The sequence below is a fragment of the Miniopterus natalensis genome, chromosome 16, assembly GCF_054644295.1.
Source record: "Miniopterus natalensis isolate mMinNat1 chromosome 16, mMinNat1.hap1, whole genome shotgun sequence".
Classification (NCBI taxonomy): domain Eukaryota; kingdom Metazoa; phylum Chordata; class Mammalia; order Chiroptera; family Miniopteridae; genus Miniopterus; species Miniopterus natalensis.
This window is the reverse complement of record NC_142096.1, coordinates 11,545,195-11,558,590: the sequence shown is the minus strand read 5'-3', so window position 1 is coordinate 11,558,590 and position 13,396 is coordinate 11,545,195. Positions and strand designations below refer to the sequence as shown.

Below are 13,396 nucleotides of genomic sequence, written 5' to 3'. Positions count from 1 at the left end.
GTACAGACCAGGTCACCACAAACATTGTAAATGGGTCGGGTGGCCAGGCACTTATCTTTCTCAAGTGAAGAGAGCTTTGGTAGAGGGACAGGCAGCTTGTTTTTACTTTGCTAGTAGCCTTCTATCTTACCTCCTTAAAAGGACACCAGGCCATCAACCTCAAGTGAACTGAACAAAATCCCCTTATTTTGGTTACCCTTTCTAAGCAACTTATGACAACTCCATTTATGTTTAAGGAAGCTCTGTCAGATATGATTGGTAATTGCTTAAATCATATTGATTGTTTGTAAGACAAAACAAGGAGAGGGATAGGGGAGCCATGCTCACAAAACCGTTTTAACACCCAGTAATTGAAATGATTGCAAGGTATCCTAAATACCCCCTTCCTGAAAAAGGGGAAAACATTTCCTCGGTGTTTTTGATCCCCCCCCCCCTTTTTTTTTCCATGTAACTGAAGTTTCTATATTCATCACACAAATATGTGATGAGTGCCAGGGAAGTAGGTACTGGGATACACAAATAAGTAATCTCAGAGAGTGGAGGAAAAAGACATTTAAAGCAAAATTTCAAGATAACGTGCTAATTTATATGACCAGAATAAGCAGGGGATATTTAAGCAGCGCTCGATCCAATAAATGCGAGGGAGTGGCATCTTCACTGAGCTGAGTCTTCAGAGGTGACTAGACATGAGCTAAGGGAATGAGACAGAGGGTCTAGATTCACAGTCAGAGGAGGCGGGGAGACTGAACAGGAGGCAGAGGCCACAGAGTTCCAGGACTTGCTCACTGATTGGAATAATTCAGCTTCATTAGCTTCATCTATAGCATTTTAAAAAACATTTAAGCTGGATATATAATTCTATTTAGTTCCTTTGATTCAAAGAGTTGTTTGAAAAAATATTATAGGAAGCTCATAATCAATACAATACACGGAGTGAAATGTGTAATTAATTTTTTAAATGATTTTGCCCATACCCACACCCACACACCAATTCACCAATGATATTTTCTTTTACATTGTTATTCTTTTTTTTTTTTGCCCTGGACCCACTAGGAACTAAGCAAACACAATCCTTTTTTAGAGTAAGTTTTTAATGATTTGGGATCATCCCAGCTCACTTTGGTTCATGTCTCCAGCTCCATTTACTACTATTTCTTCATTTAAATAGTATCAGTATGCTAGAGCAGTGAAAAGCAAAGAAACGGAATTGACTTATTTTAGTTAAGCCATCCTATATAGACACTTGGATTCTTTACTTCTGTCTAAAATTTAAAAGACTGAAATGGACTTCAAACTTCATGAAAATTTGTTTTTTCCTATTTTTCAAAATTATTACTTATATAATTAAAATGTTACCCCCATATACTGGAAACCTATGTGATCCTATTAACCAGTCACCCCAATAAATTTAACTAAAAAATAATTTAAAAAAAATGTTCCTCCATTACATCTTCCCTTTTTGTATCATAACATTTATTTTCTTATTTTGAAATTTTTACTATAATATATATTATACATAATCATATTATTATACAAATATGCATAGTATATTATTCATCATATAACCATTATATTTTTTCTATTTTTACCATTGGTCAGGGCTTTGAACAGTTAACTATTCCTATAAGTAAGTTGGAAAGAGTGAAGGTGATGCTATTTTAGCTCCTTTTGCATTCAGAACCAAAATGATTAATTTGCAACCATTTTTCCATTGAAGACAATCCAAAACACATTTTTCACACAGCTCCTGTTAACAGCTAAATGCTTTATACAGTTCTATGAATAAATTTTGCAAATGTAAGTAAAATGCTTCTTTACAATATAATATGAGCTATTTCCATTGGAATTATAGCTTATTACATAATTTAGATTATTTAGAATGATTCTACACTTCACAGTTTCTGACATACCTAGACAACATGGGACCTTAAATACTTCTTCACAAAATATTCCCAAGGACTTTCACCCTGTGATGGTGGGGGCAAGTCGGGGGGTGGGAGGTGTAGACACAGTCTGATGAGAGTAAAGCAGAAAAAGATATGGATGGGACCTCAAAAGTAAATTATTAATTTAAATTAAGAACTCAGATGTAATCATTCTCAGTCTCCACATATGCTTATTTCAATGTGAAGATACTGCAGTTCAGTATAAAGATTACTTTTTCCCATTTCTCCACCTTCACGATCAACTCAGACATCTTCGAGTGGAACAGTGGAGGTGTAGTATAATAAGCAATGTTTCCCCTTCATGTCTGCAGGCTCTAAACTCTCTTCTCCCAGTGAAGTCCCAAATCCGGATGGGATATGTTTCTTGCTATTCTAATGGGAGCTTAAAATGCTTTTTCCTGTATAACTGATGTTACAAATCAATCACTCAGCCCTTTCGAGCCTCAGTTTCCTCATTTGTAGAACAAAGAATTGAATCAGATGATTGTGAAATCTCTTGTCTAGTTAAAATATTCTGTTGTTTTCATGAACTACACTGATTTCAGATCTAATTGATTTGTGAGTTCATCCCAGCACGTCATTTTACAGTTTGCATGAGGATGTGCATTTTAAAATCTTAAGAGCTTGCTGGCAATGTCTTTTGAATGTAACCCATTTATAGTTGTAGGTTGATCTGGTATCAGACCACCTGTTATTAATCACCACTGGCCCTTGTATCACTAATTTTCTATGAGATGTAGTTCTTTGTAAATAAAAGGACACCTCTGAAAAATGGAATTTTACTAGTTCAATGGAAGGTTAGTTTGTTTTAACAGTGCTATCAATTACATGTACACCAAGTGAAGGAAAAAATAATCTTTTCGAATTTCTTTCAGCCTATTTGTTTACCTAAATGAATTTCTAGTCAAAAATATATTTACATAAAAAGCTGAAATATATTTGTATTTATGAGGTCTAGAATTTCCATTTGTTTGTAAATTTCTCAGCAGTTAGTTTAGAGTTTTGCACATGGTAGTAACTAACTTAATAAAGGTATGAGTATTTGCAGTGAAGCTGGATGCATATTAGGTGCTTTTGATAATGATAGTGGTGATAATGATGTTAAAATTCTGTGTTGAGAACAACAACAGTGCTAGAGAAGGTGTTAAGACAGCAATGCTGAGATGTGTTACTTTAGTTGTATTTAGAAGAGTAGCCCTTTTCCACACTAGATAAATTTTTTTAAATTTTTTTTATTATGAACAATAACAGTTTGAGATTTTTTTCTGAAAAGAAAAATAGAAAAAAAGCCTTTTGGGAAACTGAAACAATAAGACCTTTCTTCTACTAATACAATTCAGTGAGTTCCTTGAATACATATTCTGCAGAATTATTTCGCCAACTCCTTTACACACAATTATGTGTGTATGTACTATTTTGGGAAGGTTACGAACTAAAAAGATATTTATAACATCTGATGATTTGGACTAAATGATAAGGCTTGTATCAAAATTAATAATTTATTATTATTGTTTTCATTGTTAAGATTACTACCCACCATTATTGCTAATCATCACATTTGACATAATTTTAAAAAAATGGTTAATTTATTTTATTTATACAACTATATTTTAATTTTAAGTCCTTTAAAAGAAGAGATTTGAAAGGTCACAGGGTATGGAGTATGTTTTTTAGTGTGTGTGTATATATGAGTGATATTTGTGTATGTTGAGTACCTGCTGGGTAAGATGCTTTACAGATTAATACTTATAAAAATTCTATAGCATGTGTATTATTTTACAGATTAGGAAAAATATTCAGAAATGTTTAATAGCTTGGTCAAGGTCATACAACAGTAAGTAGCAAAGCTAGTCAAATCCAGGTTTACAAGATTGTAAATCCCAGGCTCTTTACCATTAACATTTTATTTTGTAATAATTATGACAACAGAAGTTATAGATCCAGCTACTACTCTGAATTCTAAAATCTATTCCTAAAATGTGATAATAGTCTGTAGAACAGATAACACCTTATTTATTAAGAATACATTTTCATATAAATGATATGAGTGCATTTTCAAGATAACAGAAGTTTATTCCTGTATTATTAATGATACTAAATAATATTTTGGCCATTTAGGACAAATGCATTTATAAATATACTATAAAAATATCTCCCCCACCTTTCTCAAAAAAAATTATCTTTTTTCTTTTAGTTCAGAATCTTTATCATGGATCTTATCTGTAGAGCTTTGCTGTCTTAAATGTTCCTCAATGACTTTCAAAGCAACATGTTCACTTGTAGACCCCAGACTGCTATTTATGCTCTACAGGGTAAAGGTTAAGAGAAACAGGTTCATGATAAGTCATATTCCACAAATTTAAATCTTAGCTCTTCCCCTTGCTGACTTTGTAATTTTTGATAGTTGCCTTAACTTATTTGTTTCAGCATCTTTCATATTTAAAATGGAGATAATAGTTCCTAACTCAATGTTTTGAGGCTCAATCTAGCTGAAATGTATAAAGAGCTTACTTTAGATCCTTACACATAGTAATGGTTCAGTGAATGGTAACTAGTTAATATAATTTTTGCATGTTTTATATATATATATGTATATATATACATACACATATATATGTGTATATATATACACATATATATGTGTATATATATGCATACACATACATATATAACTTATTTAGTAAATAAATGAATACACCAGGTATCCCATTTTCTAAATTTCTAGCACCAGCAAATTCTCTCACATTTCTAACAAACACTGGTTCAGGAAAATAAATCTCAGAACATGGTAGAATTACATCTGTAATAAGGCTAAGTAGGCTTGGAATTTATTCTCTTATGAAAATTCCAAGCAGGACTCTCAATATGGTGAGACTAGAGCCCAAGTTAAAGAAATGACTGGTAATGATTTTATGGAAGAACTGAGAAACTTTCTAAAAATGTTGCCCTGTGACATACCCCTTCATCTGTCATCCTAAAAGAGATGTGAATCCTGCCAATTACAGAGCTCTTAGGCAGAAGAACTTTGGGAGTTGAAGGATCCGAGGTGCTGTGCCTACAGAAAAGACGTGACATGTGTAGGAGGCAATGTACAGAATGTAGTTTAAGGATTTAGTGAAATCAAGAGTTTGAATCCAGGCTCAGTGCTGAATTGTGTGTGAAAGTCCTATAAATGAAACAGAGGGATATTACATTGCTCTGATTGAAATGCGATTTAAGAGGATCAGGAGCCATGTCCTCATAGCAGTCCTCTCACCTCCAGAAGTGTCCTTCAGAAAAAATTACTCGCTTTATAGTAAGTTCATAAAATTAGCTGTCAACAAAAACTAGATGACAGTAAAATTGCAGTTAGTTGAGTTTTTATCTTAGTTTAGTGTCCCTGACTTTAAAAGACCCATATTTTTCCATAAGTATATGATATTAAAAATAAGATGGGTGTCAGGGATTTTATACACTAGAAGACTTTAGCGACACAGCAACCAAATGAAATGTTTGGATTTCGTTAGATCAAAGCAACTCTAAAATACCTAGTTGGCTATTCAGAATATTTTACAAGCAGAAGGCCTACTGCTATCTGAACATAAGAAAACTAAGTATATTAAGACATTTACAGAGAGAATGGCGAAGCAAACACAAGGGTTACTATTCAATTCTTGAGATTTCTGGCTAAGGGGGGATTTGGTTCAGAATTGTAATGCTCAGTAAGACAGTAGTTAACCTGATAATGTGTAAAAAATCAGATCTGATGTATAAGTGTTCTTGATTCTCCATACTACAAAAGCTTAATAAAAATGTACTTACACGCCTGGCCAGTGTGGCTCAGTGGTTGAGCATCAACCTATGACCCAGGAGATCAAGGTTCAATTCTCAGTCAGGGCACATGCCCAAGTTGCGGGCTTGATCCCTATCGGGGGCATGCAGGAGGCATCCGATCAGTGACTCTCTCATCATTGATGTTTCTATCTCCCTCTCCCTTCCTCTCTCTGAAGCCAATAAAAACATTTAAAAAAAGTTTTTTTAAAGAAAAGTAGCTTACTGATTGCTTAATAAGGCAGGTTTTAACACTGCCCTCACTCACCCCTACATTTCTTAATTCTCCCTACCTCACTTCAGAATCACTATAATAAATTATAGGTGCACATTACTCAGAAGGTGTGCTCTACAGTTTTCTTTACCTAACATAATGCAAACAAATAGTGTTAATGGCTATATTGTTAAATGTTATAGTCCACATACCGTACCGTTTACAGGTGGTAAAAAACTTGGGTCTGTTGGTAGAGAAATAACAATTGAGAACAAGAGGCCTACAAACAAGTAAAAAAAAAAAAAGGGAGGGGTTTTTTTGTTTATTTGTTTTTTGCTTTTCCTTAGAAAAAGCTCTGTGTAGTTTGGTTGTTCTAGATGCTGTTTGTAAATGTAGCAGATTGCTTTGAAATTGGGCATGCTCCCTAATGGAAATTTTGGATATTTAGGCATAAAGAGTAAAGGATGTGGAACTTTAAGGTGTTTTTTTTTTTTCTAATGACTCCTCAAAAGATATAAAGAAAGAATGTTGTGTCTCATGAGACTTGTTGCACTGGTTACTTGATTTAGGAAAGTCCCCATGATTAGCTCCTGCGTATGGAAAGACAACGGCAAGGTCTGCATTATAATGGAAACTTTTAAAGACACGTATGAAAACAGATCATCCAAACACCAATCTAAGCAAATGGAAAAACAGAAAAAAAAACCTGTCTTCATATCTTTTGGAGTATCTTTGAAATAGCTTGGATTGGGTAGACCAACAAAAGAGTATTTTAAAAGATCTGAACTGACAATGTTTTAAGTGACTTGCAAACCATTAAAATAATTGACTACGTATATATGATTTGGTAGAAATATAAATTTGTTCTCATGACATCTAGGAAATGCTTTAAAAAGGATTATTTATAAAATTTAGCACCTCAGTGTTCAGGAATTGTTCAAAGCAGCAACCTGTTCATCTTCTTTTACCCCACAAAGAACAGACCGAGATTACCAGCTTATTTTAGCAGGCTCCAAAAATAAGAATAGCTTTATATACAGTATTAGTGTATGTGTTCATAAGCAAAACTCAGCATGTTTCAAATGAACTAGGTTGTCTCCATAGAACCACCAGAGGATGACCATAACCTTGATTTAAGGTGTAAAAATATATATATAAATATATAATCATGCACTGTATGGTTTAATTATAGTAATGTGATCTTGAATTTATAAAAGTTGCCTTGCTTTTACATTATTAAACTTTTTAAAAATTATGCTCTTTTAAACCCCACAATATTTCTACCTAAGAAATGTCTTAAGGACAATTTTTATTATCCATTTCTTTTTAAAAACGCAAAACACAAGCTGATTTCTGTTCTGGAACAGGATCTTTTAAGTTAGAGTTTGGGTAGTTTCTGCACATAAAGTTAGTATAGAACTTAAGAAAAAGTATAAAATAAAGTATAAAAAAGAGACATTTATAAAGCTCCTTTGGTATGTACTTCAAATGTGTACTTTCCATGGAAAAGCAATCACTTCATAAAATTATGTAATATCTCAATTACTGAGGAATCATAAATAATATGTCTTTACTTTGGCAGAAGTTTAACAATAAATGTTTAGAAATCACTTTAACTTAAAATGTGAATCAAACGCTGTACCTGAAAAGTATCTTGTTGATATTTTTCCAGTGGAACTATTATTCTTAATAATAGTACTTTATAATAGTACTTAATAATAGTACTTTATAGGCAATATTTAAAAAGTTCCCCCAAATTAAAGCTTTATATAAAAGAGGAGAAAAAAAATTAGAAAAAGAGAAGAGAGTCACAAAGTGATAAAAATCAAACTACTCGTGGGAAAAATCAAAAAGTTTTTATAAAGCATTAATCACCAACCGTATGATTTCTGATCTAAATTAAATATTATACCCATTTCATTTATTTTTTTTTTAAAATAGTCTTCTTAAAATTTTATTGCTTTTAGGCCACGGTCATTATTTTTCTGACCTGAAATAAATGTGTCAGGCGTATCAACCAATTGGCACCTATCCTTTCTTTAAAGGTAGAAAAAAGATGACTATTATATTGTAATACTTTGTTCTCTCTCTCCTCCTCTTTCTATTTTTTTTGTTTTTTGTTTTTGTTTTTGGATGGTTGGTGATTTGTTTGCTTCTCCCGGTTCCTGTTGCTCAGTGGTGTTTGGCCAGTTTGTATTTTTCCAGACATCACTCCACGATGTTGTTGAGGTGTGTGATGGGCCAGCTCAGCAATCTGCTCTGTTATCTTCCCTCTCGGGATCCCATTCAGGTATCCTTTCATAGCACTGCCGCGCATCAGTTATTGATTAAAGACTGACTTTGATTGATATTGTAGTGAACGTTGAGATTTATGTCATCCGTATTCGAGATAAAGTAAACTGAAACTAGAATGACTCGTTATTATCTTTTTAAAGAATAGAAACACAATGAGTAGTAAGTCATACGCTTGAGAGAAAGAAAACCAACTATTTGCTGGGATTGTAATCAAGTAAATATACTATTTAGTCACTTAGTCTCTGGTGTTTAATGTAATATAAAATATTTAAGGTTTCTTTAAAGAATGAGGCAGTATGTATCAAAATGTAATTAACTGCCAGGAAAAAGTTGCAATTAAAGCTGAACCCGTAGAAAGTATATTGTCAGTGGTAGGATATAGTGAAGTCGTTTGATAGAAACGTAGACTCACGTTTTCAAATTACAGTGTAAATTAATATAACTTGTTAGGTTTACTGAATGAAATTATTTATGATATCTTAGTGTTTGTTTTGTTGAGTAGGAGAATCACTTCCACTGAGTTCAGGTAATCAGATCACAATTCGATTTACTTCAGTTGGACCAATAACAGCTAAGGGATTTCACTTTGTTTATCAAGGTAAGTGACCCGGTAGCCTAGAAACACACTAAGGAATGATTTCAGTTTCCGTGCTGTGTTCAGAGTTATTGAATGATCAGATCCTCATAATCATATAGGAGAAATAAAAGTTCTTTTTCTTTGACCAGTTTTTCCCTGTTCCTTCCCCATCACTACAGCACTATTACCTTGACCAAAGTCAAAAAATACCTATTGCTTCCATTATCATTCTCAAGTTAGTTGTATGAGTTTCCTTTCTTCCAACATACTGTTTTCAAAACACTTTTTTTTTTTTCTGTAGAAATTCTTCACTTTCTACATATTCTATTTTTCTCATAGTCTAGAACCCTAAATTGAATTGTACAAAATTTTGTGCTGATGTACTTAGCTATGCCAAGGAAATCATTACTCCATTCTAAAATTTTAGTTTCTCATTCTCTAAGGAGAATTCAAACATTCTTCATGGCTACTAAATATTTTTGTGCACTTGAACATCAGTTTACACAGTTTTTCTCACCTTTTATGGACAATCTTCTACATTCCCATTAAAATAAATTGAGCTATCATTTCAAACATTTTGTTTTAGTTATATGTGATCATGCAGTTATTCTCAAACGTATCTGGAACTTTCTAAAAAAATTATAATCATTGTGATTTGATATTTTTATTGAGCCCTCTTATTCCATTTATAATATTGGTTATAATATTATACTGTTTTAATTTTAATAGTATTTCCTCTGTAAGCAATGTGGGGTATTCTGACTTTTAAAAGGCACTATTAAAAGTTGAATTACTTTTACTCAAGTCACATAATAGGAATCAGTCTGGAATTCATCACATCATTTTGGGGCTGTTGTCAAACTCTGTAATCCCATCTGTATGTGTTTTAAAAAGAAAAAACATCCTGTTATCATTCTATTTTACTAAATCAAAAAACAAACAAACAAACAAAACCCTTGTGATTAAAGGACAGAACCATAATTCTAAAAGCAACTTCACATTGGATATTGTATGATTACTAAAAGAGAAACTTCTATTGTTGTTAATCTGTCTGACTTCTGCTTAGCCTGAATATAGTATAGTATTCATCAATAGCAAACATGTTTTGAACAACTAAGTTTGTAAACATGCTATGAAATAATAAAGTGTCGGGTTTGCTTTTTCAAGTCTATGTTTTTAAGTAACAACTACTGAAAAAATTTGTGACCTTACCTCATGTAATGTGCCATATGCTTTTGGAGCTCAGTATCCCAGTTTAGAAAGAAAAAATATATATCGTTCAGTTATCACCCCATAAATTGAAATATATAACTCAGACTACTTTGCTATATTAATAAGACTTTGGTAAAAAATAGAAAAAAAAAACTTAGTTGATGTTTAATGGACCAAAGAGAAATGTTCTTAACTAAAAAAATCTTGATGACAATATTCATTTTAAGTTGTACTTTATTCTGTATTAATTTTTAAACTTTTAGAAATGTATTCAAAATTTTAATTGAAGTTTTGATAAAAAGTGGAGATTTCTTTGAAATCTTCTTAAATAGCTACATTTTGAAGCCTGTATTTCTCCACCAAATATGAAGTTAAAATCAATAATTGTTTGTATGCAGCTGTTCCTAGAACAAGTTCCACACAGTGCAGTTCTGTGCCTGAACCAAGATTTGGAAGAAGGATTGGCAATGAATTTGCAGTTGGTTCATTGGTTCTTTTTGAATGCAATCCAGGATATATTCTCCATGGATCCGTTGCAATTAGGTGTGAGACAGTGCCCAATTCTTTGGCCCAGTGGAATGATTCCTTACCTACCTGTATTGGTAAGTATGCAAGTTCTCATGCTTTGTCATTGTACATACTTTATCTCAAAATTAGTTATCTTACATCTTTTAGTATTTCTATTTCAGATCTAATAGTTATGCATTAATTTATGACTTTATTAGTTATAATATACCTAAATTTGCAAATTAGAGTGGACATTTGATGCACTTGGGGTATGCTGCAATTAATGAAAAATAGTGTGCATTGAATTAGCTGGAAAGTTTCCTCACCCATTGATTTATATGGATCAAATATACATCATATTTCCAATAACAGAATTTGAATGACCCTAATAAGTTTTTATTGAAATAAATATGCTGTGCTGATAAAGGGTTTGATATTATTGATTTTTATTTGTTGAAAGATTGATTTAATAACACTTTAAAGTTATATGTAAAACCCATGTTTCACAGAAGATTTTGCATCTTAGAAAGGGCTAAAGCATGGTCTCCTGTCATTCTTTCCAATTCTAACAATTTAGCATTCCTAGAATGCAATATTTTCCTTTGCACTTAAGATTTTTAAGAAAGGCTTTGAGGAAATACCATGACAATTCTCTTAGAATTGTTGTAATTATTTATTAGAATAAGCTGTTTAGAGAGACTGAAATTTCTTTCCATTAAGTGATGCATTTGAGGACAAATAGTTAAAGAGGAGAGATTTAAAACAATAGGCATGTAATCATGATTTGGTTTGCTTTCATTGTTTGCAAGGGTTAAAAATAGAGTTAAAATTAAAATAACAATCGCTACAGTTCTAATTGGCCTTGAAAATATATATTTAATCAATTATTTAATCAACTGTGTGTTTTTCTGAACCTGAAAAATTCAAACATTACATTATACAAGGAAATTTCTTTTGTGCACAAAGGTCTGATGGTGAGACAGGGTTGGAAAGAGGGAGAGATAAAGGGGAGAAATGAGCAGACATTAGAGAAAAGAGGGACAAAACAGAAAAATGAAAGAATATTTTAGGAAGAGGAAAGGAAAATGAGAGAAAAGAGAATATTTTGGGAGTTGGAGAGTAGAGAATAAAAACTCTAAATTATAAACATAAGTTATTTTTGTTTAGAGTAAAAGAAAACTTTTCTGTGTGATTATTATAAAACTTTTTTGTATGTCAAATGTGTCTGTTTGTTAATCCCAGGGTTTTTTGCCATTAGAAGGAAAATTCCATGCAAATGAAAGGAAGGCCATGGCATTCAGTAATGGGATCATCTCAGCAAGGACAGGTGCTCCTGCCAGTCAGGAAAGACCATGTAAATCCATGGCTGATTTTCAAATTCAGGGGTAAATGCTGATCTACGGTCCTCAGCCTGGATGGATTTAGCCACAGTGTCTATTTTAAGGGCAACAGATGACATACTCAGGAGCCATTACAATCTCTCTGTCAATAGCAAACCCATCTCTTTGTGGGGTCCCTGGGCTTTTTGAGAAACTTGCCATTGCATCAATGGAGAGTCTTTAAACATAGAACAAACTACCTTTTGTTTGCATTGGTTTGAAAGTACATACCTAGAGACAGAAATTGTATCAGGTGACTTACACTTCCTGCCAAAATCACATGAAATGGACATATTACCTTATATCATTTAAAAAAGATTGCTCACCCTACAGAGCAGGTATAAATCCGGGAAACTGAATATTTAACAGAAGGACATACGGGATCTGTGTGCACAAGTAACAGGAAGGTGCTGATTCTAAATGACAGTGAGATGGCGGCTCAGCCTAGGTTTTACCATTTGGTCCAACTGCTCATCTTTACACAAGTGAAAATATACTTTGCATTCCTATTTTTTAACTATAAATATTTTTAGCTTCAAATGTTCTGACTAGAAATCATTGTCTTAAAATATTCAAAAAAGAAAAGGCTTAGTTCTTAATGATTCAAATAGGAGTTGAGTGCAGAGTTATCTTAGGTCTTTATCAAAACATTATCTTTAATTTGTGTTCATTTCAATATCTGTTAATGCGCGAAACATTGACTTCCTCAAGGCTTTGAACTGTCTATTTCTTTTCGGTGGTACATGCATCCTTGAGATTTCTGGGTTTCCTGCATCACTTCATTATTTTCCTTGCACATCCTATCTAAAATAATATTCCGCCGTCCATCTTCCATTTGTTCCCTATGTCCTTACCCTGCTTTCCTTTTACAGCAACAAACCACTATATTATATAGTTTAAAATAAAATAGAGTCTCTCTTGACCTCCTCTTCCCTGCCCCATATTGTTTTTATGCTCAACCCAAAGAGGATCTGACACATAATAAGTGTTCAATAAACATTTATTTAATGATTGGATTTTAGGAAAGAACTATTATTTCCTGAATTTTTGTTCAGGTCAAACTACTGGTCAGCTTCTTGAGTCCAGGCCCCATGCGTTGTAATTTCAGTCTTTCACCACATGGTGATGTTCTTGCTCCCTTTGCTTGCTTATACCTTTACGAACCCTCTGATTTCGAACTCCTTTGAGAATCCCTAGGAAAGATACACAGGTAAAACACAAACAATATATTCGTATATTGTATGGGGAATTTTATTCTGAGAGAGAGCACATTCTCTATTTATATTTTATAGTTTAGGTATAATATTTGACAATTTATTGTCAGGATTTTATACATAATGATTGTATTTTCTCTGCCTTTACTGTTCAATGAATGCTCAGTTAACAGCTTAAGTCCAATGAGCATCCAATTGAAATGAAAAGAAAATAGCTTTGTGCATTTTTAATGGTTTCCTTC

The 13,396-nt window shown here is 32.8% G+C and overlaps 1 protein-coding gene across 1 annotated transcript in view; it reads left to right on the top strand.

The window, feature by feature from the left end:
- The window catches only part of CSMD3 (CUB and Sushi multiple domains 3), a 551,595-nt gene that overhangs the window by 443,545 nt on the left and 94,654 nt on the right, over nucleotides 1-13,396 (top strand). The window contains exons 33-35 of the mRNA XM_016224286.2: nucleotides 8,147-8,260; nucleotides 8,768-8,863; nucleotides 10,453-10,656. Coding sequence (XP_016079772.2) covers nucleotides 8,147-8,260; nucleotides 8,768-8,863; nucleotides 10,453-10,656 — 414 coding nt within the window. The remainder of the gene's footprint in view (nucleotides 1-8,146; nucleotides 8,261-8,767; nucleotides 8,864-10,452; nucleotides 10,657-13,396) is intronic.